Source organism: Heterocephalus glaber, unplaced genomic scaffold (genome assembly GCF_053883595.1).
Source record: "Heterocephalus glaber isolate CG9 unplaced genomic scaffold, H.glaber_assembly_v1.0 deba00000809, whole genome shotgun sequence".
In the NCBI taxonomy this organism is placed as follows: Eukaryota; Metazoa; Chordata; class Mammalia; order Rodentia; family Bathyergidae; genus Heterocephalus; species Heterocephalus glaber.
Genome location: NW_028258163.1, coordinates 3,111,915 through 3,138,583, shown reverse-complemented (window position 1 = coordinate 3,138,583; position 26,669 = coordinate 3,111,915). Strand labels below are relative to the sequence as shown.

At 37.3% G+C, this 26,669-nt stretch overlaps 1 protein-coding gene across 26 annotated transcripts in view; it reads left to right on the top strand.

The window, feature by feature from the left end:
* Positions 1 to 26,669, top strand: part of Mga (MAX dimerization protein MGA) — a 142,342-nt gene that overhangs the window by 92,646 nt on the left and 23,027 nt on the right. For 11 of the 26 annotated variants that reach the window (XM_087207419.1, XM_087207416.1, XM_087207420.1 and 8 more), the window contains 10 exons: positions 7,593 to 7,724; positions 8,068 to 8,172; positions 9,494 to 10,155; positions 11,893 to 12,229; positions 16,634 to 16,860; positions 18,126 to 18,308; positions 19,018 to 19,090; positions 20,674 to 21,191; positions 24,105 to 24,402; positions 25,756 to 26,382. In XM_087207419.1, the coding sequence (XP_087063545.1) occupies positions 7,593 to 7,724; positions 8,068 to 8,172; positions 9,494 to 10,155; positions 11,893 to 12,229; positions 16,634 to 16,860; positions 18,126 to 18,308; positions 19,018 to 19,090; positions 20,674 to 21,191; positions 24,105 to 24,402; positions 25,756 to 26,382 (3,162 nt within the window). Of the gene's footprint in view, positions 1 to 7,592; positions 7,725 to 8,067; positions 8,173 to 9,493; positions 10,156 to 11,892; positions 12,230 to 16,633; positions 16,861 to 18,125; positions 18,309 to 19,017; positions 19,091 to 20,673; positions 21,192 to 24,104; positions 24,403 to 25,755; positions 26,383 to 26,669 lie in introns of those variants that run through there. The other 15 variants (XM_004861623.4, XM_021241783.2, XM_087207430.1 and 12 more) reach the window with 14 other exon arrangements.

Below are 26,669 nucleotides of genomic sequence, written 5' to 3'. Positions count from 1 at the left end.
AAGTCTTGTACTTTAATAATATTGTGACATTAATTTTTTGGTTTTTTGGTACCACAGATCGAACTCGGGTCCTTGCACTTGTGAGGCAGGCAGCGAAACCACTGAGCTAAATCCCCGGCCCTAGTGACATTAATTTTTGAACCTAATCCCCCCTCCTCCTTTTTTAAGTAAGTGGTGAAAAATGAAATTAGCTTGAATTTAGGGGTAGAGTTGAACTCTGGAAGGCTAGAAAACAGGACAGCCACATTGGTGGATTGTTGTCATTTGGGAATATGAACTCCAGTTTTCACTTGAAGCTGGGGGCAGCTAAAATGAGTTGTTTGACAATTAACTCAAATCTTTTAAAAACAAAGTCAAATATTTCTATGAGTCATCACTTTACCTACATTACAGAGTCTGCATTTGGTGGAAGTTTGTTTTAATCCTAAAGTTATTAAGATTTACTTAACTTCAAGCTTGGGTGTGATGGCACACATGTAGTCCCAGGTACTCAGGAGGCTGTTGTGGAAGAACCACCAGACCCTACGAGTTTGAGACAGCCTGGATAACATAGAGTACATGTTAAAAAAATAAATTTAGGGGCCAGGGATTTAGCTCAGTAGCACTGCACCTGCCTCACAAGTGCAAGGTCCTAAGTTTGATTCCCCTGTACCAGAAAAAAAAAATTTATTCAGCTGCTCTCATAGTTTTATTTTCTTAGACACTTAAATATGTAATCCATGTAGTCCTTAACTTTTCAAGGTGTGAGGCAGGGTTCTGTTGTGGATTTTTTTTTTCCTTCTCTTTATCATATTTCTCCTTCCCTGCTCTAGCCCCTCAGTCTTTGCTTCTTTTTTTTTTTTTTGCTACCAAGGATTGAGCTCGGGACCTTGCACTTGGAAGGCAGATGCAGCACCACTGAGCTAAATCCCTGGTCCCCCCTTTGCTTCTTTTAAATAGCTAGACTTAACAGTTTGAAAAGTTAATTTAGTTAAATATTTGTAGTAATTGATTGATGCCAACACCAGCTCTAAAGATAATGAAAGTATGCTTCTAGGTCTGTTTCTGAACATTGATGCTTCAAGTAATTTGTTAAATTGCAATTCAATAATGTCATGCTTTGCCTGTTAACTGTGGAATTTAATTATTTTTAGAAAATAATACTTCAAAATCCTTTGAACTGAAAAACCTTGAAAAGCTTTTTGATCTTGCTTAGAATTATGGAAGAAATGTTCATGAAATTTGGTTGAAATAAAAGAAGGTTCTTCATTTTGCTTTCCGTAGTACCGTTGTTTTTCTGTTTCCTGTATAGTAAGTCCCTGACTTATGAACAAGTTGTGTTCTGGAAAAATGTTTGTTAGTCAGATTGGTTCCTATGTAACAAAGTAGTCTTACACAGTACACCTGTGAAAGTTTGAAACTCAACTGTGCCTAAGTCCGGGACTTAATACAGTAGTCCTACTGTGTCTATATTGGTCTATTATTAAGTCTGTCAGCTGAAAATGATCATGTTTTTAAACTTTTAAAGCATTTTTGCTGGGCATGGTGGTGCATGGCTGTAATTCCAGCACTTGGGAGGCTGAGGCAGGAGGATCATTGAGAGTTTCAGGCCAGCCTACTTTGTGAGTTCAAGACTAGCCCAAACTATAGAGACTGTGTCTTAAACAAAGAAAAGCATTTATTTGTGCTTCATTGCCACCAAGTCAATTTTATGTCAATTTAAAAAATAAACCTTTTATTTTGGAATATTTTTAGATTTGCAGAAAAATGAGAAACAATTTACTCTATAATTAACATTTAGCATTATTGTGGTACATTTGTTAAAATTAATGAACCAATGTTGATAAATTATTAAAGTCCATATTTCAGATTTTCTTTTTTTAAAAATCGTGCGTGCGTGTGTGTGTGTGTGTGTGTGTGTGTGTGTGTGTGTGTGTGTGTGTGTGTTTTCTGGGATTCCACTCAGGATACTACAGTACTTTTAGTAATAGTATCTCCTTTGAACCCACCTGCCTGTGACAGTTTCTCAGACCTTGGCAGTTTTAAAGAGTGTAGTTATTTTTGTGAACTGTTCCTCATTTGAGATTTGTCTTGTTTAGAGTGGGATTATATATTCTTTGGAGGAGGAACACAGAGGTATAATGCCACTCTCATCTTATCATATGGAAGGTACACTATACATACTCAACCTGATTGATCACTGTGGGCCTTGATCACCTAGCTGAGATATTGTTTGTCAAGTTTCTTCACTATGAAATTACTCTTTTTTTTTTCTCCTCCCCCTTTTTTCATACTGTACTCTTTGGAAGGAAGTCATTATGTGTATTCCATATTTAATGAGTAGGGAGTTACATTGTAAGCCCCCTCCCTCCTTCTTTTGTTTGTTCTTCAATACTGGGGAATAAACCCAGGGCTTTCACACTGAACTACATCCCCAGCCCTTTTATATTTTGAGACAGGGCCTTGCTAAGTTGCCCAGGCTGAGTTTGGATTTGCATTTCTTCTGCCTCAGTCTCCCACATTGCTGAGATTATAGGTGGATGCCAGTTGCATCTTCTTGAGTTTAGAGTATTTATAAATTATTTGTAATTATTATGTACCAGGGATTTCTCTTTTCTCTCTCATTTGTTTACTCAGTCATTGTGTCATTACTGACTCTTGTGAATGATATATGTCTTTTTTTTTTTTTAAAGACAGGGTCTTGCTACAATAGTTCAGGCTGCCCTTGAACTCACTGTGTAGCCCAGGCTGGCCTCAAACTGATGGCAATCCTCCTGCATCAGCCTGGGATTACAGGCATGCACCACCACACCTGGCTCTATAAGTTTATTCTGAGTGTAGCGTTAAATCAGTAATTAGGTTGGCCCAGGGATTTAGCTCAGTAGAGTTGTCCCCTGCCTCCCAAGCACAAGGTCCTGAGTTCAATCCCCGGTACCAAAAAAATCAGTAGTTGGGTGGATTTTTTCTTTTGTATGTTTTTCTGTTGTATTTTATTGTTTATTTAGATGTTTTAAGTGTAAACACCTAGAGCATATTTTTGTGAATTCTTTGTATTTCAGTGGTTTTAGCTGAAGGCAGGCATTTTTTGGCCATGTATATTATGTGAATCTGTATTTGCATGAACCTAAAATTTTTCTCTTTTCATTTTTTTTTTTTTTTTTTGGTATTGGGGATCAAACTCAGGTCCTTGCGCTTGTGCATCAAACAGCCAAACCTATCATTTTTATCTTTATTAGTCTTTCTGTGATGGTGTTACATAAGTCTTCCACACTCCTTCTGAGGCACCTTTTTGTGTGTGTGTGTGTGTGTGTGTATGTATATGTATTGCATCCCTTGAAAAAGAATCCAAGCATTTTCCCTTTTGTTTTCATCTTTTTTTTTTTAAGCTGCAGCAGTTTTAATTTAACTCCAAGTGCATATTGTTTCTTTCTTTCTTTTTTTTGTTTTCGGTATTGGGGATCGAACTCAGGACCTTGTGCTTGCACAGCAGGCAGTGAAACCACTGAGCTAAATCCCGGGGCCCATATTGTTTCTTTCAAAAATGTTAAAATCATCAGTGAAAGTAAAAGTTGAACAAATACTGTAAAGAGTTAACAAGTGGCTTAAAATAATTAAACATGACATATTTGCTTATGTGAAATTAGATGTTGAATAATTAGATATATAACAGCTACTAAATTATAAGGCAAAGTAAAGAACACAGATTTAGATGAAGTCATTCAAGTGGAAAAACAACAGCAAGGCTCAACAGGAATTTGCAGTAAACATTAAGGACTGTGTGAAAACAGGAGTAGCATAGGGCCAGGGAATTTAGCCCAGTGGTGCCGCTGTCTGCCTCGCAAGTGCAAGGTCCCGAGTTTGATCCCTGGTACCCCCAAAAAGAGTAGCATAAAGCAGAGATTGCTATCTTACAAAATTTTATAGCCTCCATTTTTTAAGACTTTTATAAAGAAGTTGGGGGCTTGAGTAAGAGACAAATGATCAGGAGGCAGGGAACTCAAATAGAGTTAAAAAATGAGTACTGGCTACATGATAAAACAGCTTAGCTTCCTTTTCCTTTTCCTTTTCTGGACCTGTGTTTTCATCTTGCTTCTTGTGTATCCCATGATATCAGCTAATACAATGGAACTGGATTGACAGGATGAGAGCTGATTATCCTATTTTTCTCCATCAAATAAATATGAAGCTGATCACTCTGTTTGTATAACCAGCATGTGAAGTTTACAACAATTTTCTCCATTCTGTGATCAACAGTGATTTCAAATTCACCGATGTAATCCTAGTTTATCCTCCTGGTTAGAAGAAACTGGACAATGACTTTGGAGCATGGCCTAATAAGAACTTGGTCTTTGCTACTCTTTTTGGCATTGTTGAAGCTCCCAGTCATGGTGGTACAGAAGATGTAGGAGAAGATGGTAGGGTACAGCACAGAGTTATAAAGTGTCTTTAAAAAGTAGCTCCTAATACAGTGAAATGTGGCAAATTTAAGAGTATAATTCAGTTTGAATTGTCATATATGGAAAAGACTTTAGGATTTTTTACAGTTTACTTTCTGTGAATTGTTTTAACTCCTCTGCAAGCCAGAGTTACTTAAGTTCATCCTTATGAAATTAGCTAATTGTAGGTCTTGTGTCTATTATCTGAGCAGACATTTTCTTGCATGACAAACATTTCTTGCAAAGTGCATGTTTCTGAATAAGCTAAGGTGGAAGGAATTACTTTGAAAAGGGATTTTGTGCTATTAACCTATAGTTTTAATGTCTTTAAAAATGCATACTTAAAATAAATTGTAAATCAGACCCCCCAAATTCAAAGACCCAATTAAAAAATGGGAATCTGAAATGAACAGACATTTCTCAGACAAAGAAGTAAAAACAACAAATAAATATATGAAAAAATGTTCAATATCACTGGTCATTCGAGAGATGCAGATGAAAACAATACTGAGATTCCATCTCACCCCACAAAGAATGGCTGCTATCAAGAAATCACCAATAACAAATGCTGGCGGGGGTGTAGAGAGAAAGGAACCCTTCTCCATTGTTCGTGTGAGTGCAGACTGGTGCAACCACTGTGGAAATCAGTATGGAGATACCTCAAAGAACTAGGGCTAGAGGTCCCATTTGACCCTGCTCTTCCCCTACTGGTTATCTTCCCCAAAGAATTAAAAGAATCGTACCACATCAATATATATGTACCCATGTTTATAACAGCCACAGTTTGTAATAGCTAAGGTTTGGAAACAGCCCAAGTGCCCATCAACTGAAAACTGGATAAAGAAGATGTGGTTTGTTTTTTTTTTATAAAATGGAGTACTACTCAGCCATAAAGAACGAGAAACTAGAGTCATTTATAGCTAAATGGATGCATATTGAGGCCATACTCTTAAGTGAAATAAATAGGACACACATGTGTAAATACCGAATAGTTTCTCTAGTGTAAGAAACTTAAAGTGTAAATAAGGATGAAAATGATTAAAACGAATAATTCATAATTTGAAATAAGAAAAGGTCCAAAGGGTTAGGGGTGGCGGGAGTGGAAGGGGAAAGGAAAGAAGAGAAAGGAAAAATTACGAGAAAGAAAAAAAAATGGAAACAAAGTCTATGTAAATAGGGAAGGGTGGTGGGGGTGAAGGGCACATAGGTAATGGAAAAAATAAGAACTAAGATACATCATGTTCAGGTACAAACACCCAATGATAAATGTAAATGTATTGTATACCTAAAATGTACCAATTAATATATAAATAAATAAAATAAATTGTATTTTTAAAATTTGTTCTTACTGCCTTTCACTCGAGGACAGCTCAAAATATACAAATAAATGCAACAAGACAATATGTAGGAAATAGTCTGTAAATTTGGTAGCATGAATCTAGACTTTACCTGCTTGCCAGAAGGGAACATTTTTAGCAGCTTTATTCTGTTCTTTCTGCTTTTTCTGTAGGCAGTTGTTCTGGTAATTTGTCATATAAATTTTTTTTTTTTAAGCTGTATAGTATGTCTTTTGATCTTTTATTTACGATTCTGTTTTTTTTTTGGTACTGGGGCTCCAACTCGCTCGGGTCTTTGCGCCTTGTGCAGCAGGCGGCGAAACCACTGAGCTAAATTCCCGGACCTATTTACTATTGTTTATTCCCTTGAATTTATACGGTATCTTCTTTTTTGCTTTTTTTTCCTCCTCTATTCTTCTTCCCCACCTTCTGTAGTTAATTCTTACTTATTCTAACTTTGAGTTATACTTTTTGGTAGTTTTGCCAGATTTCCGTGGACTTCTTGGTGTTTCTTTTTTTCTCTCTCTCTCTGTTTTTAAACTTTTAGTGCTGGGAATTAAATCCAGGGACTTGAATATGCTAAGCAAATACTCTACCACTGAGCTATATGTCCAGCCCTTTTTATTTTATTTTGAGAAAGGATCTTTCTAGATTGCCCTATTTGGGCTTGAATTTGTGATCTTCCTTCCTTAGCCTCTCAAGTGCTAGGATTATAATAAGCATGGACCACCACACATGGCTAGTTATCTATTGTTGCTTAATGAGTTATCACAAAGATAGCAATTTAAAACACCACATTTACTCTTTGACTTTTTTTTGTGAATTGACAATCTTTTGTGTGTGTGTATACTGGGGATTGAACTCGGGACCTTGCACTTGTGAGGCAGGTGGCAGCACCACCTTGCTAAATCCCTGGCACATGTATTGACAGTCTTGACCATGGTTTAACTGGGTTCTCAGCTTGCAGTCGCACAAGGTTGCAATCAAGATGGTGGCTGGGGCTTGCCAGTGTGGTGGTATGGCTCCTGATGTGGCTCAGTGGTAGATGTTGGCCAGGCCTGGTTTATCAGAAGTATGCCTGTGGAGGGAGCCACTTCAAGCTTTCCTTAGCTACTTGGCAGAATTTATTTCCTTGCAGCTCTAGCAAGATGGGTGCTACACTCTCATGTATTGCATACACTTAATTGGGTATATCGCATACTCTTTACTGCATTTTGTTGGTTACAGACTGTTATGGCTTGTGTCTAGATGTCCCCCCAAGCCTCATGCAATTGAGGTGGAGCTTTTTCAGAGGTGGCTGATGTGTGATTGATTCATGATGCAATGCTAGGCCCGGAGGCACTAGGATTAAGGGTGTAAATGCTACTCGCTTTAAGTAGTCTAAGATAAGATAAAAGGGGCAGGAAGACTTAAGGTCCCTTGCTTGCTTGTTTTTGCTGTCTTCTGGGGCCTCCATGTACTGTTGCCCCTCTGCCATGTTCCACCCTCCCTTGGAGCCAGCCGATTATGGACTGAAACCTCTGCAAACTGTGAGCTAAGTAAAGCCTTCCCCTTTTAACCTTGGGTGCTTTCATTTTGTCTCAGCGAGAGAAAAGTAACTAAGAGGCCTTGCCCACACCCAAGGGGCTAAGGGTTACACAAATATATAATACTAGAAGCCGTGGATTATGAATTCACCTTAGTGAATCTATCACTGTTCATTTTTATTTTATCATTTTTGCTTTTCACTGTCTGCTTTGTCTCTGTTACCCCCCCCACACACACTTCCCTAGCCACAGGTTTAAAAAGGAAGAAAAACAGAAAAAGGAGATAATATGATTTGTGATTCTTTCTCTTATAGTGGGGTTAAAATTGAATTCAGTGGATCCAACAATGAGCATTGATCTTAAATATTTGGGAGTACAGCTACCTTTAGCTCCAGCCACAAGCTTCCCTTTTTGGAACTTTACAGGAACCAACTCTGCCTCTCCTGGTGAGTGAACAGCATTTATAAATTCAAGCATAATTTAATGTTTGGGTTTAAGGTGGGAGATTTAGCTCAGTGGTGCCACTGCTTGCCTCGAAAGCACGAGGTCCTGAGTTTGATCCTCGGTACCAAAAAAAACCATAAATAAGTAAAGTTTGGGTTATTTGTGATAATAGATTTTTTTTAAAAAGCTACCATTTGTTGGAGATATTTAGGATTTTAAAGTAGGTCTTGTTTCTTGGCATAATGTTAGTAAATGATTTATACATTTTAGGTGAAGTTTTAGTAATTTGGCCTGTGCTATTGGCTTGCTAGAATTTTGGTCACCTCTTTTATTTTTCTTCTGTAGATGCCGGATTTCCCTTTGTTTCTAGGACAGGGAAGACCAATGACTTTACCAAAATCAAGGGATGGAGGGGAAAATTTCATAGTGCTGCTGCATCTAGAAATGAGAGTAAGTAGCTTTGCTTTTTTAAAAATTCTTAACATGTTTTGGAACATGTAGCCAAAACTTTGTGGTAAAGGTAAGTCTTGTTTAACCATCTTTCCTTAACTCCTCTCTCCATACTTTAAACTGAACTGAAAATAATTATCTTACTGGTTTTTGTTTCTGTACGGCTTGAACCCTGAGGTTCAGTTGCCAGTCATGTGAGGCTTAAATAATACCTGCATTTTTAAAACTGCATCACCTTCTGTTATTCCCACAGTTAAAAAAACATCATTTTGAAACATTATTTTTCAACTGTATATATGTGTCAGAAGTGTATAGTGATTCCTGATAGTTTCATACTTCAAAGTAAACTTGATCCAAGTGTTTGTGACAGTGTGCTTGTTACTCTAGTGCTTTTCCTTTCTCCCTACATTTGCTTGCCGTTTATACTTTACCAGGTGAATTTACCATTTGTTTGAAATAGCCTTTCTTACTTTTGAATCTTTCTGTGGTGTTATGACAGTGCAGTGTTTGACCCTTTGCTAACATTTTATTTTCCTTAAAAACTGCTGGGTGCATGCCTGTAATCTCAGCACTCAGGAGGCTGAGGGAGGAGGATCACCAGGAATTTGAGGCCAGCCTAGACTACATAGTGAGTTCAAAGCCTGCCTGAACTATATAGTGAGATTCTGTCCCCAAAAAACAAAAACAAAGCAAAAAACTTCTTCTGGTGGCTTTACCTTTTCCATAGTGTTTTATATCAGATAGCAGGTACACCAGTCTTTTAAATAGAAATCTTTTGAGGATTTAAATACAAATCTCTTGAGATCTGCTTTGATTTAATTCTGTTTTTTGTTATCTTAATGATTTTACTCTTCTGTGGTTTCTGCAGTTAGGTTAAAAGTTGCCAAAAGTTTGCTGGCTTATGTTGATTATTGTTAGTGCTTTGCAGAAATCAGTACCCAATAATTTGATTTTTTTTCTTTCTTTCTCTCTTCTGGTACCAGGAATCAAACTCAGGACCTTGCTCTTGCCAGGCACGTGTGGTGCCACTGAGCTAAATCCCTGGCCCAATAATTTGATACTTGAAAGATCAGGCATTATTTTAGAGAATGGATTTTAATGCAATTAGTGTCTGAGACTAGAGAAAGGATTTTCATATAATTATTATCTGAAACTTTTCACTTGGTTTTATATTTCCTTCTTTCAAAGGAGGAACAATTTAGAAATTTTAGTAGCTTGATTCTGAGTAAGTACTCCTGGCCTTTTAAAGTTTTTTTTTCCCCTAGAACTCTAAAGATGTGTCCTAGATTTCATTAAATATTTTGTGTCTTCTTATTTCTAGGTGGAAATTCAGAAGGTTCACTGAAAAACCGTTCTGCTTTCTGTAGTGATAAACTAGATGAATACTTGGAAAATGAAGGCAAGCTGATGGAAACAAGCATGGGTTTCTCTTCCAATGCTCCTACATCTCCTGTGGTATACCAGCTTCCCACCAAGAGTACCAGCTATGTACGAACACTTGATAGTGTACTAAAGAAGCAATCTACCCTTTCCCCTTCTACCTCTTACTCTTTGAAGCCTCATTCTGTACCTACCGCCTCTCGAAAGGTGAAGCCTCAAAGCAAACAGACAACGCTCAGTGGCCGAACTAAAACATCTTATAAATCTATTTTACCATACCCTGTTTCTCCAAGGCAGAAACACACTCACGTGATGCCAGGAGATAAGATTACCAAGAATTCTTCAAGTACAGTCTCAGATAATCAGGTGAATAATGTTGTTGTGCCAAGTGTAGATGAAAATGTATTTCCAAAGCAGATTAGTTTACGGCAGGCACACCAGCAGCAGCAGCAGCAACAACAGGGAACTCGCCCTCCAGGCTTGTCTAAATCTCAGGTAAAGCTAATGGACCTGGAAGACTGTGCACTTTGGGAAGGAAAACCAAGGACTTACATCACTGAAGAGCGAGCAGATGTATCCTTGACAACTCTTCTTACAGCTCAGGTATGTACTTTTTGCTTTCTGAAAGCATATCGGTGCTTGGCTAGAGACGAGAATGTAACCTTTTGACAGTTCACAGTGACAACTAAGGAGACGTCTTTCCCCATTCTTTTTTTTTTTTTTTTTTTTTTAAGAAAGAGTCTATGTAATTCAGGCTGGCCTTGAACTTGTGATCCTCCTGCTTCAGCCTCCTTAAAGCTGGGATTACAGAGATGTGTCACCATGCCCAGCCCCATTCATTTATTCTTCACCAGCTAGTCACTCAAATGAAAATATTTCCTGCCAGCATAGCGAGACTGTGTAGTTAAGCTTTTGATTATGTCCTTTGCTGCTATGTAAAGGCAGCTGGCCATTCTGAAAACCTCTAATTACATTCTTCATCAAGGGAACATTGCTGATCCTGTTAAAATAACTTTGAAAATTTTGCTTACAATGTACTAAATGCCAGAAAATCCAAAAATTATAAATCTATAGAATAAAACTTGTGTTTTATACAATTTTAAGAATTTGTAATTTTTAAATGGCATTTATTTTAGCAGCCTCTGATGCATGTGAAATGACACAGCAACATGTTAATATTTTAGTCATGAGTTTTTCTACCTTTCTGTTTTAAAGTTCTGTACCATCAGGCATGGTGGCACACAACTGTAATCCCAGCACTTGGGAGGCTGAGGCAGGAGGATTGCTGTGAGTTGGAGGGCAGCCTGGGGTGCATAGTGACTTCAAGACCAGCTTGAATTACAGAGCAAGACCCTCTCTCAAAAAACCTAAAAAAAAAAAAAAAAAAGTACTGTACTGAGGGTTGGAGGCATACATAGTTCAGTAATATATCCTGTAGTTAGCATACAAAAATAAAATAAAATAGAGTACAATAATATACTGAAGATCATCAGATATTGGAACTAAATACAGATTCTGTCCTTTTTTATTATTCGTAGACTTACACATGTATAATTTCCTGCCCTTTTTATTAGTTATTCTAGAGCTTAGGCTGGTAGACTTTCTGTAAGGGGCCAGATAGTAAATATTTTGTTTCTTCCAGCCCTACATTTGTTTCAGTTATTCAGCTCTGCTGTTGTGCCATAGACAATATATAAATGAATGAAACTGTGTTCTAGCAAAATGTAGAGGGTTTGGCCCATGGGCCTTAGGTTTCACAGCCCCTGCTAAAGAACATAATTGAATAAATATGTCCTTGTTATGTATTTATTTATTGTTTGCATACTGGTTATTAAACCCAGAGCTTTTGCACTGAGTTATCTTCCCAGTACTTTATATTTTAAATTTTTATTTATTTATTTATTTTGGTGCCGGGGATCGAACTCGGGTCCTTGAGCTTGTACAGCAGGCGGCGAAACCACTGAGCTAAATCCCCGGCCCCTATTTTTTATTTTTGAGACAGTGTCTCACAGAGTTGCTAAATTTCCCAGGCCAGGCTCCAGCTTGGATCCTCCTACCTCTGTCAGCCTCTCAGACTCCACCAACATGTCTGGCTCAACCTTAATATTTATGCTCATAATTAATGAGGATATTTATTCTATTGCTTATCTATGCTATAAATTAAAATGGGAGATTGCTCAGAGACCTAATTATATTCATTTTCTGTCCTTTGACTCTGTTAGCCTTGTGCTGTTAGTACTCAAAGTCAGAGAAGGCAGCAGACCAATATATATGATTGTAAATTGGTGATGGTGTCAGAGGATGATTTAGTAGAATTACAACTTTCTGCTTTAATTTTAGGCATCTCTGAAAACTAAACCTATTCACACAATCATAAGGAAACGAGCTCCTCCATGCAACAATGACTTCTGTCGACTAGGTTGTGTATGTTCTAGTCTAGCTTTGGAGAAGCGCCAGCCTGCCCACTGCCGTCGACCAGATTGCATGTTTGGCTGTACTTGTTTGAAAAGAAAAGTTGTACTTGTTAAAGGGGGATCCAAAATTAAGCAACTCCAGAAGAAGGCTACTCAGCGAGATCCAGTGTTTTATGATAATCTGGGAGAAGAGCCAAAGGAGGAAGAAGAGGGAGACGAGGAACAAATGAAAGAGAGAAAAAAGAGAAAGAAGCTGGAATATAGTGAGTATTGAGAATAAAACTGATCTGTGTGTTTTCTTATTTTTTTGAAAAGTATGGTTATTTAAAAAATACTATTGACTTTAATTCTAGGTTTCTTTCTTTTTTTTTTTCTTTTGGTACCGGAGATTGAACTTGGGACCTTCTGCCAAGGCAGAAGGCAGGCGGTGGAACCATTGAGCTAAATCCCCAGCCCTCTACTTTTATTCTAATCAATGATCTAGTAAGAGTTTTGAGAATTCTTATTATACTTACATGCTCTTTCTATATGGCATGTGTGATATGCACACAAACACACCTTTTTAAAATTTAATTTTTCTCTGAGAAAAATCATACTCTTACTTGGCTTTCCAGAATGTCTTTGAACATTTGAAGTTCATCGGTGGTTTATTCAATTATTTTGTAACTCCCCAGCATATATTTCATATAATCCATCATATTTTCTGTATTTCTTTTTTTTTCTTTCTTTTTTTTTTTCTTGGTGCTGGAGATTGAACTCAGGACTTTGTGCTTGCCAGGCAGGCACTGTGCCACTTAGCTACATCCCTGGTCCTATCCATCATGTTTTCTAAAAGGAGGAATTTGCAGTCGAGACCCTCTGATCATGGAGCTATCTTCCAAGTAGTTGCACATTTAGGGTATAATAAAATAAGGGTATAATAGAGTGAACATCATGTACTCTTTTGTAAAGTTTATTTTCTCTTTGGATAAAATATGGTATAGATGTAGACCCAAGTTACTTTTTTTTTTTTTTTTTGGTATAGGGTATTGAACTCGGGACCTTGTGCTTACTAGGCAGGCAGTGAAACCACTCCCTGGCCCCCCAAGTTACCTTTTAATCTCAATTTTTTCTTTTCTTTTTTTTTTCCTTCAATTTTTTTTTCTATCATATCTTTGTATTTGTTCAAGTGTATTGAATATAAGCTATACACAGTGGCGCACGCCTGTAATCCTAGCTACTTGGAAGGCTAAGATAGAAGGACTGCAAGTTTGAGGCCAGCCTGGGGAACCTAGTAAAGATTCATACTCAAAAATGGCTGTGGATGTAGCTCAGTGGTAGAGATCTCCTGGGTTGGAACCCCAGTACTGCTAAATAAATAAGTAAATAGATACATACATACATAAATATTTAAAAATATGAATATGATTTAATAAAGGTTTTCTTGATTATTACAGGAAATTTTGAGGGGGCAGTTTTGTTTTGTTTTTTTGTTTTGTTTTTTGGTACAGGGATCGAACTCAGGACCTTGCGCTTGTGAGGCAGGTGGTGACACCACTGAGCTAAATCCCCGTCCCTGGGGGGGCAGCTTATATTTACATTTTTATGTTTATTGTGTACTCATTTCCATCAGAGATGATTAATATTTCAGTGTATATTCTTCCACACATCTTTGTGTGTTTTATATATGTATATATTTGTAGAAGTCAACTGTTATATGGTGGTATTGCAATTCGTATACATTTAAGATCATAAGATCATGTTTCTCTTTCCTTATCGAGAATTATACATCTACATAAAAATTTTTTTTTGGGGTCAGGGATTTAGCTCAGTGGTTTCTCCGCCTGCTGCACAAGCTCAAGGACCCAAGTTCGATCCCCAGTATCCTCCCCCCCAAAAAAAATTTGTTTTTTTAAGTGTCTTTCTATATAGCCCAGTCTGTGGAGCCCAGGCTGGGCTTGAACTTAAAATCCTCCTGCCTCAGTTTCCTGAGTGCTGGGATGTACCACCATGCCTAGATATAATTTAGTTTTAGTGACTTCATATTGTTTTGTGTTTTGTTTTTTGGTACTGGGGATCAAACTCGGGTCCTTCCGCTTGCGGGACAGGCGGCGGAACCACTGAGCTAAATCCCCAGCTCTAGTGACTTCTTATTATTGAAGTCCTTTTGGTTGGACTTTTTTGGTTTTTTGTGACAGTGTCTCATTATATAGTTCAGGCTGGCCTTGAACTCTGTGTATCCTAGGTGCCTCAAACTTACGGCAATCCTCCTGCCTCAGTCTCTTGAATGCTTGGATTACAGGTGTAAGTATGCCACCACACCTGGCTGGTTGGACTTTTGGGGGCATTGTTTATTATATATAAAATAGTGATGAATGTCCATGGGTAGGATAGCCTATTAAAAGTGAAATTTCTGTGACAGTGAGTGCACAAAAATGTTTCCAGATGTTGCTAGAATTGTACCAACTTGCCAATAAGTAGATAGCACCACTTTTTCGATAATTTTTAACAGTAGACATATTTTTTAAGTTTTTAAAAACTATGTTAAATTGACAGGCAGACATAGACATCTTGTTTTAAATTTTTTCTTCATTGATAGGTTGATTGACCATTCATCATAATCTTTCCTCTGTAAAGTGCCTTTTGGAATTTTTTGCTATTTTAAAAATTGGAGTGGTAGTGCTTTTTCCTCTAGAGTTTTCAGGAGACTTTATTTTCCCCTGGTTGTAATTCTGTGACTTATGTTTTATTTTTTTTTTATTTTTCATTTTTTTTGGTACCGGGGATCGAACTCGGGTCCTTGTGCTTGCACAGCAGGCGGCGAAACCACTGAGCCAAATCCCCGGCCCCAACTTATGTTTTAATTTTGTTCAAAATCTGCTGCTCCTCCCTCCCAAAAACAGGCGAAAGCAGAAGTGGTTAGATCTGGCATTCTTTTGGTAGGGTTTTCTGTCTTTGGGATCTTGTTTAGAATGTCTTTCTCGATCCTTAAGATTATAAAAATGTCTAATTAGATGTCTTCTCTTACTTTTGTGGGCTTGAAGAAGTGTTAACTATGTCTAGAATTTATTTGCTATGAGTTTTGTAATAGGGAAGCATTTCTCCACCAAATGACTAGCCAGTTATATCATCACTTGTTGAAAAAATACATATTTTCCCTACTAGTTTAAAATGTCACCTATAATGCAGTAAATTAAAATATACTGATGTTGAGGGTCTCTTTCTGGCTTCTCCTGGTTGTGATCAGTGCTAGGCTATTCTAATTGCTATTTTAATTTTTAAGTGAGATAATTGTCTTTATATACCTGGGTATCTTTATATAACTAAGGTTTTAAATGTTCAGAGTGAAACATAATACAAATTTGCTAGTGTAGTTTTATGTGTATCTTCTTACTGTATATGTATGTTTATATAATTATTTGTTTGTTTGCAGTACTGGAGCAACTGAGCTACATCCCCAGCTCATTATTAATTTTTGAGATAAGGTCTTGCTAAATTGCTCAGGCTGGGTTCAAACTGGAGATCTCCTGCCTTAGTCCCCCAGAGTGCTGGGATTACAGGGGTAGGACACCATAACTTCATTTTTGTATTTAAAGCAACATAGCTCCATTTCAAAGCAGTAAGAATAAGTTTAAAAAGCCACATACTGTATATGTGTTAGACTTTTTTTTACTTTCTTGAGTTCTGTTTGTGATTAGAGTTGTTAACTCTGGGAGCTAATTATCAGTATTTTTGACTTTTTCTTTTCGGTGTAACCCATTATATTAAAAAAGGCCTGTTCTTTTCCTCTCTAGAAGCTTTTAGATTTATTGTTAGGGAAGATTATTTTAATTTTAATTAATTTTATTGGTATACTTTAGATATACATGATAACATTCATCACATGGAATTTGTACCTGTACATGATATATCTTGATTCTTTTTTCTCCTTTTCCCTCCCTTCAACCCCTCTTCCTCTCCTTATTTACAAAGACTTGTTTCCATTTTCTTCTATTTTCTTTTTATCCTTTTCCCTTTTTTCCTTCCCCCCTCTTTATTTCTCCTTCCCATTTGATCTTTTATTAAAAATTGCTATATAAAAGAAGTAAAAATATGGAAGAGTTAGTAGAGGGAAAAGTGTTGAGACCAAAAGTGAGCAAACACAAAATACAAAATTGAAAAAGTTGAGCAACTCTCTTTGTATGTTTTCCAAAAAGATAGGTAGAAAAATGAGCGAAGAGAATGTTAGGGATGATTTGGAGGAATTTGAGAAGGAAAGGACAGCTTAGAGAAAGAGGGAGAAGATGCTCAGATGATGAAAGAAAATTTCTCAGAGCTGAAGAACATACAATTTCTGATTAAATGGGCCTATTGAAGGACTGTAGCTTGGTGGTGAAGTGGTTGCTTGGCATGTGTTAAGCCCTGGATTCAATTCCCAGTACTGCAAGTAAAAAAGCGGGGGGGCTGTTGAACCCCTGCCAGTAAATTTTTAGAAGATCCCTTTCTAGATACATCTTTTGACATTTTAGAATATTAATAATAATGTACTATGAATTAATGGTTTCAAAAAGAAACTTTTGCATAGGGCAGATTGAGAAATTCAGTTTGATGTTAAAGAGATTATCAGTTGTAGGGGAATGTCCTTGTTTTGGTAATACTTCAGTGTTGAACTTGTTTCCAAAAGCACCTTATCTTTATTTTTTGTTAAGCTATATGTGAAACAGAGCCTGAACAACCTGTTCGACACTACCCATTATGGGTAAAAGTAGAAGGTGAAGTAGATCCAGAGCCAGTTTATGTCCCAACACCTTCTGTCATTGAGCCTATGAAACCGTTGTTGTTGCCTCAGCCAGAAGTATTATCTGCTACTGTGAAGGGCAAAGTGCTCACTGGAATTAAACCTGCACGGGCATATACTCCCAAACCTAATCCTGTGGTAAGCCTGCAGTTTAATTTTTTTTTTTAATTGCAAATTATAAAAATCACTTGTAAAGCTGATGGATTTGAACCAGAATTTAGGTTGATATTTTCTGAGTAGTTTTTCTTTTATGTAGTATGACTATGTAACATCTTCCTTTTGGGTTTAACTAGTTGTTGGCACTTTTAAATGTCATAAAAGTAGAGATGAGTAATAGTAATTCTTAAAGATAGCTAAATCTTTCTTCAAGAATTGTATAGGGGCCAGGCCTGGTGGTGCATGCCTGTAGTCCCATAATTTAGGAGGCTGGGTGGGGCAGGAGGATTGCCTCGAGTTTGAGGCCAGCTTGGGCTACGTAGTGAGTTCAAGGCCAGCCTGAACTACACAGAGAGACCATGCCTCAAAAAAAAAAAGAAGCTTGTAAGAAAATTGCTTTTTATGTGACTTGCAAAAAAAATTTTTTTCTGGTACTGGGGATAGAACTCAGGACCTTGTGCTTCGAAGGCAGGCGCCGGAACCACTGAGCTAAATCCCCAGCCCTGCAAAAATATTTTAAAGATATATACTGTTACTCTTGTAGTGTAGACTATTGAGATATGTAGAAAATTAGAAAAATATTTAGAAAACCTTTTAAAACTCAGATTTTACAAAATGTATAATTATAGTAACAAAGTTCAAGATTTAAAGCAACTGTTGATATTACATGACTGTGAAGTCTGATGGGTAAAAAAAAGAGCTGATTGGATATGTCAGTAACTTAATTCTGACTGCTGAATTCATTTCAGTCTCCCTAGTTCATTAATTTGAAGAAGGATTCTCTACTATGGTGCTTGGTGGTTTAGGTAGTCTCTGTACCAATGCCGGTCTAAAGCTATTTGTTACTGGTCTGTGATGAAGTAAGTATAGAAAATGAGAGCAAATATTTAGAAAACTTGGGCTTGCAGCAGCTTTATATGTATTGTTTTTCTAGTAATTTTTTAGTTTTTTTAAAGTTGCAGTCTGTGGTAGACATAATTAACAAATTCTTTAACTATAGATGATTTGAAAAGCACTACTAATGGTGTGATATGAAATTTCCAGATAAGAGAAACAGACTATCCCAAAATTAGTACATATGAACTGTACTTACACTATTTGATTTTAAAGGCTGCATTTAAAAATTTCAGCTGTTAAAAAAATTTCTGTTGTAATGAAAAGAAAGATTAAATATCCTTTTTCTTTTGGAGTCTAGGAGACTGTTTTTTCACCATTTTATGGAATGTTTTGTTGTATGAAACTTACAGATACGGGAAGAGGACAAAGATCCTGTCTATTTGTACTTTGAAAGTATGATGACTTGTGCCCGAGTTCGAATATATGAAAGAAAGAAGGAGGAACAGAGACAGCCATCCCCATCCCCATCCCCCTCTCTGACATTTCAGCAACAGAGCTCTTGTCATTCTAGTCCGGAGAACCACAGTACAAAGGTGAATTTTTGTTATATAATTTAAAATGTCCAATTAATTCCCTGTTGCTGGTATTAGAATAATGAGAATTTGTATTGCTATCAGAATAATTAATCTGCCCTGGATTTATGTGATGTATAAATTATTTTTCTTTACCTGTTCTAGTGATCTGTCCTCTAGGACTCCCAAGAATATTGTTCTTTCTGATCCTGGAGTAATTGAAAAAACTTTTTAGTTTTTAATTCAATTTTTTATAATTATTAGGATTTGCATTTTTCCATATTGGTAAGTTTTCTAATAACTGAATCTTGTCATGTTAAACATCTGGTATTTTTCCTTCTTTACTACAGTATACTATAGAGCACTATGTAAATTATTTTCATAATGAGTCAATCATAATTAAGAACACTAGAGATCAAATTACTTGTGTTTGCCTGAGATTGTATGACAGTAGTACAGCTGTGTGTGCAAATGTATGTCTGTTGATTGCTTATGTACTTGAAACTGGGCATGGTGGCTCATTCCTGTATTCCCAGCACTCGAGAGACTGAGGAAGGAGGATTACCATGAGTTCGAGGCCAGCCTAGGCTACATAGCAAGACCCTGTCTCAAAAAAACAAGACCCCCCCCCAAAAAAAAACACCTTCCTTGAGAGATTTAATGCTTATTTCCTCCTCTCTGAAGACATTAAATATATGCTGAAGTGTTTCTGTGTTATTTCCTTCTTTAGGAACCTGATTCTGAACAGCAGCCCTTCAAACAATTCATTTGTGACTTGGAGGATGATTCTGATAAATCACAAGGTCAGAATGAAGACTACTAGATCCTAATGTTTGAGAGTAATTATATAGGTCTGGGTTGTTTAATGGTAGAAAATAGTCTACTAAGTGTTTTTTTAGACTACCAATCCAAAATGTATGCTCTTCCCTGTTTATAGCTTTTGTCAAAAAATAGAGATAAGTAAAAGTCTTTTCACATTATTTGGTTTGTTTTATACTCCTGTCCTCAAAAATAAAAGCAGATTCATGTTGCTATGCCAAGAGACATTTGAGGATGAGATCAGTAAAATAATTTTTTAGGCCCTTTCCAACCTCAGCTTTATTGGGATCATTAGCTATTAAAATTTGTTTCAGGTCTTCCATAGCGACCACCACTGGGGGAACACAGAAAAAGAAAGGAAGTAATGTCCCTGGTTTACTACTATGATGAGAGGTAGTGACTAGGGAGTTACCTATTTGGTTTGTTTTGGGGGAGGGGGCTGCATACCAGGGATCAAACTCAGAACCTTGAGCTTGTGAGGCCAGCGGTGGAACCACTGAGCTAAATCCCCAGTCCACCTATTTGTTTTGAATTATGCTTTTTAAGCTGTATGACACTTATGCAACACTGCTTCCTAAAACACCCTTTCCATTCTTAAATTTCATGGTGCACACAAAGAATAATGTGTCAATAGCATGTAGAGGGAATGGAGTGGAGGAGGCCGCCTAAGGATAAGAACCCTGGAGGCTATGGGGACCTGTATTCCTTTTTTTGGGGGGGGTGGTGCACGGGGATGGAACTCAGGACCTTGCGCTTGCAAGGCAGGCGCAAAGCCATTGAGCTAAATCCCCGGCCCAGGAGCCTGTGTTCTTAATGTACTTATAATTGTAGTTCATTGGGAAGCTCTGCTGCAGAAATCTGGGTGTCCCATGAAATATATATATCAACATGGTACTATGGATAGAAATACATTGGGGAATTGAATGATCCATGTACAATCAAGAAATAAAACTATGTTATATAGAGGCACAGAAGATATCTGGAATATTTACAATAGAAACTAGGGACAAAGCATCTTTTTAATTTTATTTTATTTTTTGGTACCGGGGATCGAAATCAGGTCCTTGAGCTTGCGAGGCAGGTGGTGAAACCACTGAGCTAAATCCCCAGCCCAAAGCATCTTTTTTAAAACCAAAACTTTCCTTTGCACTTCTTCAGTATTGACTGTCATGTTGCAAAGCCTGTTTGCAAGTATCTTTCCTTTGCATGTATGCTTTGCCTGTAGCAGAATATTAGCTTATACCAGCTAAGCTTAACTTTGATTGAGATTATCCTTTGTTTTCAAGCTAGCACTTTCTTAGCTAATAGCTATGGCCTTTAGAGTAGTGTTAAGGGATTCCTTTCTTTAAAAACAAATCAGCTCAGTATGCAGAATAGTGAAGATGATTGTAGTCTGCTCCTGTAAGATCTTCCATCTTTCTGGAAAACCCCCAAATTACTAATGTTACATGAGATTACCCCTGAAAGTATATGAGAATAGGATATTGAGAAGTTGTTGAATTTCTTACAAAGTTTAGTACAAAGTAGTTGTGATATATAGAAGTATCTTTTTTTTTTTTTTAATCAGAAAAGAGCTGGAAGTCTTCCTCCAATGAAGGGGAATCCTCTTCTTCCTCTTATGTGCATCAGAAGTCACCTGGTGGTCCCACCAAACTGATAGAGATCATCTCAGACTGCAACTGGGAGGAGGATCGGAGCAAGATTTTGAGCATCTTATCTCAGCACATCAATAGCAACATGCCACAATCACTTAAGGTGGGCAGCTTCATCATTGAGTTGGCTTCTCAGCGAAAGAGCCGGGGTGAGAAGAACCCTCCTGTTTATTCTTCTCGTGTGAAAATCTCTATGCCATCATGTCAAGACCAGGATGATATGGCTCAGAAATCTGGATCAGAGACTCCTGATGGTCCATTGTCCCCTGGGAAAATGGATGATATCTCTCCTGTGCAGACAGATGCCCTGGATTCAGTGAGGGAGAGATTACATGGAGGCAAAGGTCTACCTTTTTATGCAGGGGTTTCTCCTGCAGGGAAGCTTGTGGCCTATAAGCGTAAACCCAGTTCAAGCACATCTGGGCTTATCCAGGTGAGAATTATCTTTAATCTGGATATAGCACCTTTTTATACTTAAGTAATATCTTAATTTTTTTCAGAGCCCTTTTGAGCCCTTACATCATTTTGTCTTCACATTTCATGGGAACTAGATAAAATCATTTTTTCTTTCTGTAATAGGACAGGATTAGAAGTATATGTACAGTGAATTTCTGGCACATTTACAAACAGAAGTATAGATTTTATATATAATTATATATTGTATTATAATTATAATATTATATAGGCTTTATATTAGCCTATAATTTTCTTTCTAGTCTTTCTAGAAAGTCGCTCTTCTTCACCTTATTGCTTGGGCTCTAGTGATAGTTTGACAGTCAAGCAAAGTTAGGTATTCAGTGTAGTTCTTGGAATTTATTATTAGCAGACCTTTTTTTTTTTTTTTGGTACTGGACATCAAACTGAGGGCCTCACACTTGTCAGGCAGGTGCTGTGCTGCTGAGCTACATTCCTGGCCCAGGACTTTCAAAACAAATGCAAATAGTGTCATGGTGCCTGCCTGTCATCCCAGCTACTTGGAAGGCTAAAAGCAAGAGGATTTCAAGTTTAAAGTGAGCCTGGGAAACTCACTGAGACCTTGTCTCAAAAAGGGATGGGAGTGTAGCTCAGTGGTAGAATGCTTGCCTATCATGTGCAGTCTCCAGTACTACAGACAAATAAGTCCATGTTTACAATGTTAGGAATAGTAAAGGAGGAAGATAAAGTCAGCTTTGAGGCAGGCTGCAGGTATATTTAGAAGCTTGAGTGAAATAATTTTTTTTTTCATTGCTGGGGGTCAAACCTAGTACTTCATACATGATAAGGAAGTGTTCACCCATGATAAGGAAGAGCTACGGCCCTAGCCCTGGGGAAATTTTCAATTTAACGTTTTTCAAATACATGAAATTTTAAAGACTTGAGCCACATTTACTTATTTTTTTCTTTATTCTTGGGGTTTTTCCAGTGTAGTTATTGTTAAAGAAATATTTCTGTCCTTGCTGTTTAATAATTTAGGCAGTTTATATTAGTAAAATTACACTGACATCTAGAAAAGCTTTTGGAAAGAAAAGTTTTAAATTAAAATGTTAAGTCATAAAAAGGTTTTGACTCAATGACAGGTTAGCTCAATGACAGCAGATGTGTTTTTATTAGTGAATAAATAGCAAAGGAGCACAAGAGTCTCACATCATTACTAAGGTTGTTTGACTTTGATGAGTGTAACTGCTTCTCTAGGCTTAGGACTGCTTCATTAATAATATGAGTGATTGACTTTAAAACTTATCATAGTTTATTCTTGCTGGTGCTGTGTAACTCATTTTACTGGCATTTCTTAAACTCAGTGATAAGAATAATATTTTCTGTTTACATACTGATTGATTGATACTTTCAGAGCAGAGACTTGCTTGATATTTCTGAGGCAAGACTCCCTAAGATACAGGTGTATAAATGGGCATATGGACTCATGAAGCTACCATAGAATGTAATTTGCATAAGTAGTTGGGCAGTTCGTAATACAAGTTGATCATCCTTAATCCAAACATCTGAAATTTGAAATGACCCAAAATTTGAAGATATTTTGAGATGACACCGCAGTTAAAAAATTCCACACCCAACTTCATGTTGTAGTAAAAATGCATGCACATTAAAAATATTTTATATAGTTACCTTAAGGTTATGTATATAAGATACATGAAACATAAATGAATTTTGCGTTTAGATTTGAGTCTCATCCCCAGTATATCTTTTCTTTTTTTTTTTTTGGTACCGGGGATCAAACTCGGGTCCTTGTGATTGTGCAGCAGGCAGTGAAACCACTGAGCTAAATCCCCGGCCCCATCCCCAGTGTATCTTATTATATATATGCAGGTATTTCCAAGTCACATATCTGAAACATTTCATATTGGCTAAGGAATACACAGCCTATATATTTGGGGAAGCTGCTGAGTAGGCTCCAGAGCAGTATCAAAGACAGGGATACCTGACCTAGATTGCATGTGGTATAAAAATCTAAAAACTACAGTAAAGTTTACTTTTGGATGAAAAGATCACATTTTTTTGTACCAAACACGAGGCAGAGATATTCCTGATCTCTCTGGGAATAATTACAATTTTACCTGAGTAGCAAAGAGTAATTTTGTTTTTTGTGTTTGAAGATGTAGTGGCTTGCTGTAGCTATTCACCTTACCAATTCTCTGTTAGAGAGTAGACTGCACCTCACCTCACCTCACCCTCTGTCTCCCACTTTTAAATGATGAAAAGAGACAGAAAAGATTATCTTCTCTAGGCTCATCCAGCAATATGACTTAGAGAATATAGGTAAGAGATATCCATGTTCTGTTGGGAAGTTTCTATTTTCTTTCCTTAAAAACAAGACAACTGTGTTGCTGCCCAGGATGGGCAATATAGTCAGCTCTGGCTGTACAGAAAATCTATATGTCATTTGTTGGTTCACTTTCAAATATGAAGGATACTTCAAAAGATGACTTTTGTGTAAGGGCTTTATTATACCTCTGTGGTCTTATCAGAGAGATTCTGTGTGTCAGGTTTTCAATTTTGCTGATGACTGTTAAATAGCTTACTCAAAATTGCTAATTAAAGTAAAAAATTGGATGATGTTTTGGACACAGACATGTGTCTTTCACATATCTAGGGTGTAAAAATGATGAGTTTCTAAGATTCTCTTGTTTTCAAAGAATAAAATAAAGGAGATGAGATTAGTTCAGAATATCAAATGATGACATTTTTTCACTTTCCCATTACTCAGATTACCCCTAATGGAAAAAGTTCACTTTCCTCCCATCTGAAATACAGACTTTTAAAACCTTGTAAAATGAAACACCCTGTCAAGGGAGAGAAGTTAGCAAGAGAATTTTATCTTTACAGAATTTCTCTTTGCCACTTGTTTCAGGTTAATGGTAAGAATTACCCGCAGGCTAAGTTGCTATTGGGACAGATGGGGGCATTGCATCCAGCCAATAGGCTAGCTGCTTATATCACAGGCAGGTTGCGACCCTCAGTCCTGGACCTCTCAACCCTCAGTACTGTCATCTCCAAGGTAGCATCCAATGCCAAGGTGGCTGCATCCAGGAAACCACGCACCCTGCTGCCTTCAACAACCAGTTCCAAAATGGCATCCTCTTCTGGCAATCCAACAAACCGTTCTGAGAAGAATCCGAAGGCATTTGTCCTGGCAAAAAGGCCAATTGGTAAGTTGGAGAGCACATCTGTTTTGGAAATACCTGTAACTTTGTGCTTGTCCAGGGATTACAGAAACAGTTGTAGAAATTTAAGAAATACAGAATATGACATTTATGTGTGTCTTACATATTTTTAGATTTTTCTTGATAACTGCTGATGACTTGTGATATTAGAAGAATTTAACTCTAGTCTTACAATTATGTTTGAGGTTTTTGGACTGGCTATATTAATACATTAAAGACTTAGGATTTTAATTTTCTTTTTAAAAAAGGGTGACATTTAAAGATATTTTCTCTAGTATTTTTTTCTATGAGTACTGAGTCTTATGGCACCAGTCACAGCAGATCCCTTGAACGTAAGAATTCAAGAAGGTAGCACATGCTAGTGGGATGAAATAGTTTAGGGTTAAAGCAGAAGGCTCTCGTGAAACGTAACTTTCAAAATATCTCATTGTTCTATACATCCCTGTTTGTGAATGAGAACCTTTCTTTTGCTTAACATTTCAGTGCTAGAGTCTATAATAAATTGCCTTCTTGAAGCATTCTTGTTTTGGCTTTGAGAGTACCTATTATAGTTGTTTTTTGAATTCTTTTTGTTTCAGACTAATTTAGGAATGTTAAGTAAAAGTGTCAATTGTGTCTTCATTCTTATTCCTCTAACAGGAAATTGAAATATCTGGCTGAAGGCTGGAGTTGTGTGAAGATAGAGGATAGGCATTGTGTGCCTTAAAAAGAATCTGTTTTACCTCTTTTAAAAAGCAACATTAATTGTGATTTAAACGTCAAAAAAGCAGCCCTCTTCTACTTTCTTTTGAAAAATGTCTATATATTTTAAGAATATGCAATACTCAAACTGTAAGAGGACAGCTATAAAGAGGTGGAGTTGCTGATGCAAGGAGGAAATGGTAGAAGCAAATTTTAAAATTAGAATTAGGGGGCCGGGGATTTAGCTCAGTGGTTTCGCCACCTGCTGTGCAAGAGCAAGGACCCGAGTTAGATCCCCGGTACCAAAAAAAAAAAAATTAGAATTAGGAAAAATTCCTTCTTTCGTTTTAGGTAAAGAATTATTCACTGCTATGTTAACTTTTTAGTGTCTTGACAATTTGTAGTGCATAACCTAAAGAATTTTAGTAGGAACACTCAAATTTCAGTCCCTTTCTTGTTAGAATTATAATTGTTTTCTTTGGGTTGAGGGAAGTGTTTGATTTCTTTGGGTAAAAATTGGCGCATAATAATGAAGGTAGGTGGTCATACCTATGAGAAATTGACCCAGTGGTGCACAATTAATGTTGATAAACACAGTCATGAGAAGGGTGAAATAAGAGAACTGAAGATTTTTGACCTGCAAATTTTTATTTGCAGCGGCTCGACCCTCTCCTGGTGGTGTGTTCACCCAGTTTGTGATGAGTAAAGTTGGAGCCTTACAGCAGAAGATACCTGGAGTTAGCACACCCCAAACCCTGACAGGGCCACAGAAGTTCAGTATCAGACCTTCTCCAGTAATGGTCGTCACACCTGTGGTTTCTTCTGAGCCAGTTCAGGTGTGCAGCCCTGTGACTGCTGCTGTCACTACTACCGCCCCTCAAGTGTGTTTAGAAAATGTTACTGCTGTGACATCTATGACTGCTATTTCTGACGTGAGAACTAAAGAAACTACTTATTCTTCTGGTGTCACCACTGCAGGGGTTATTGAGGTCTCTGAAACCAATACCAGCACCACTGTAACATCTGCCCAGTCTACAGCCACTGTGAACCTTACCAAAACTACTGGGATAACTACCCCTGTGGCTTCAGTTGCTTTTCCTAAATCTTTGGTAGCATCTCCTCCAACCATAACTCTTCCTGTTGCTTCCACTGCCTCCACCTCCATAGTCATGGTGACCACAGCTGCTTCTTCCTCCGTGGTGACCACACCAACTTCATCTCTGGGTTCTGTTCCTATTATACTCTCAGGAATTAATGGGAGTCCACCAGTAAGCCAGAGACCAGGTAAGGCCTAGTTACTCATTGCTGTACTATACATCTGTTTATATAATTTTGTGATTGTGATAGAAATACATATATATCAGGATAGCTGTGTAGGTCACTGGTGGTGAACCTATGGCATGCATGCCAAAGAGGGCTTTCTGTATCATTGAAAGCTCTAAAAGGCTCGCTGTCACTGGTGTAGGCATTTCTGCTATTATGTATTCTTGAAAACATTTGCATTCTGTAAACCTGAGTACTGGAAATAATAGAGTTCATGATTAATATAGGTTTAAGACAGATCACTAAAA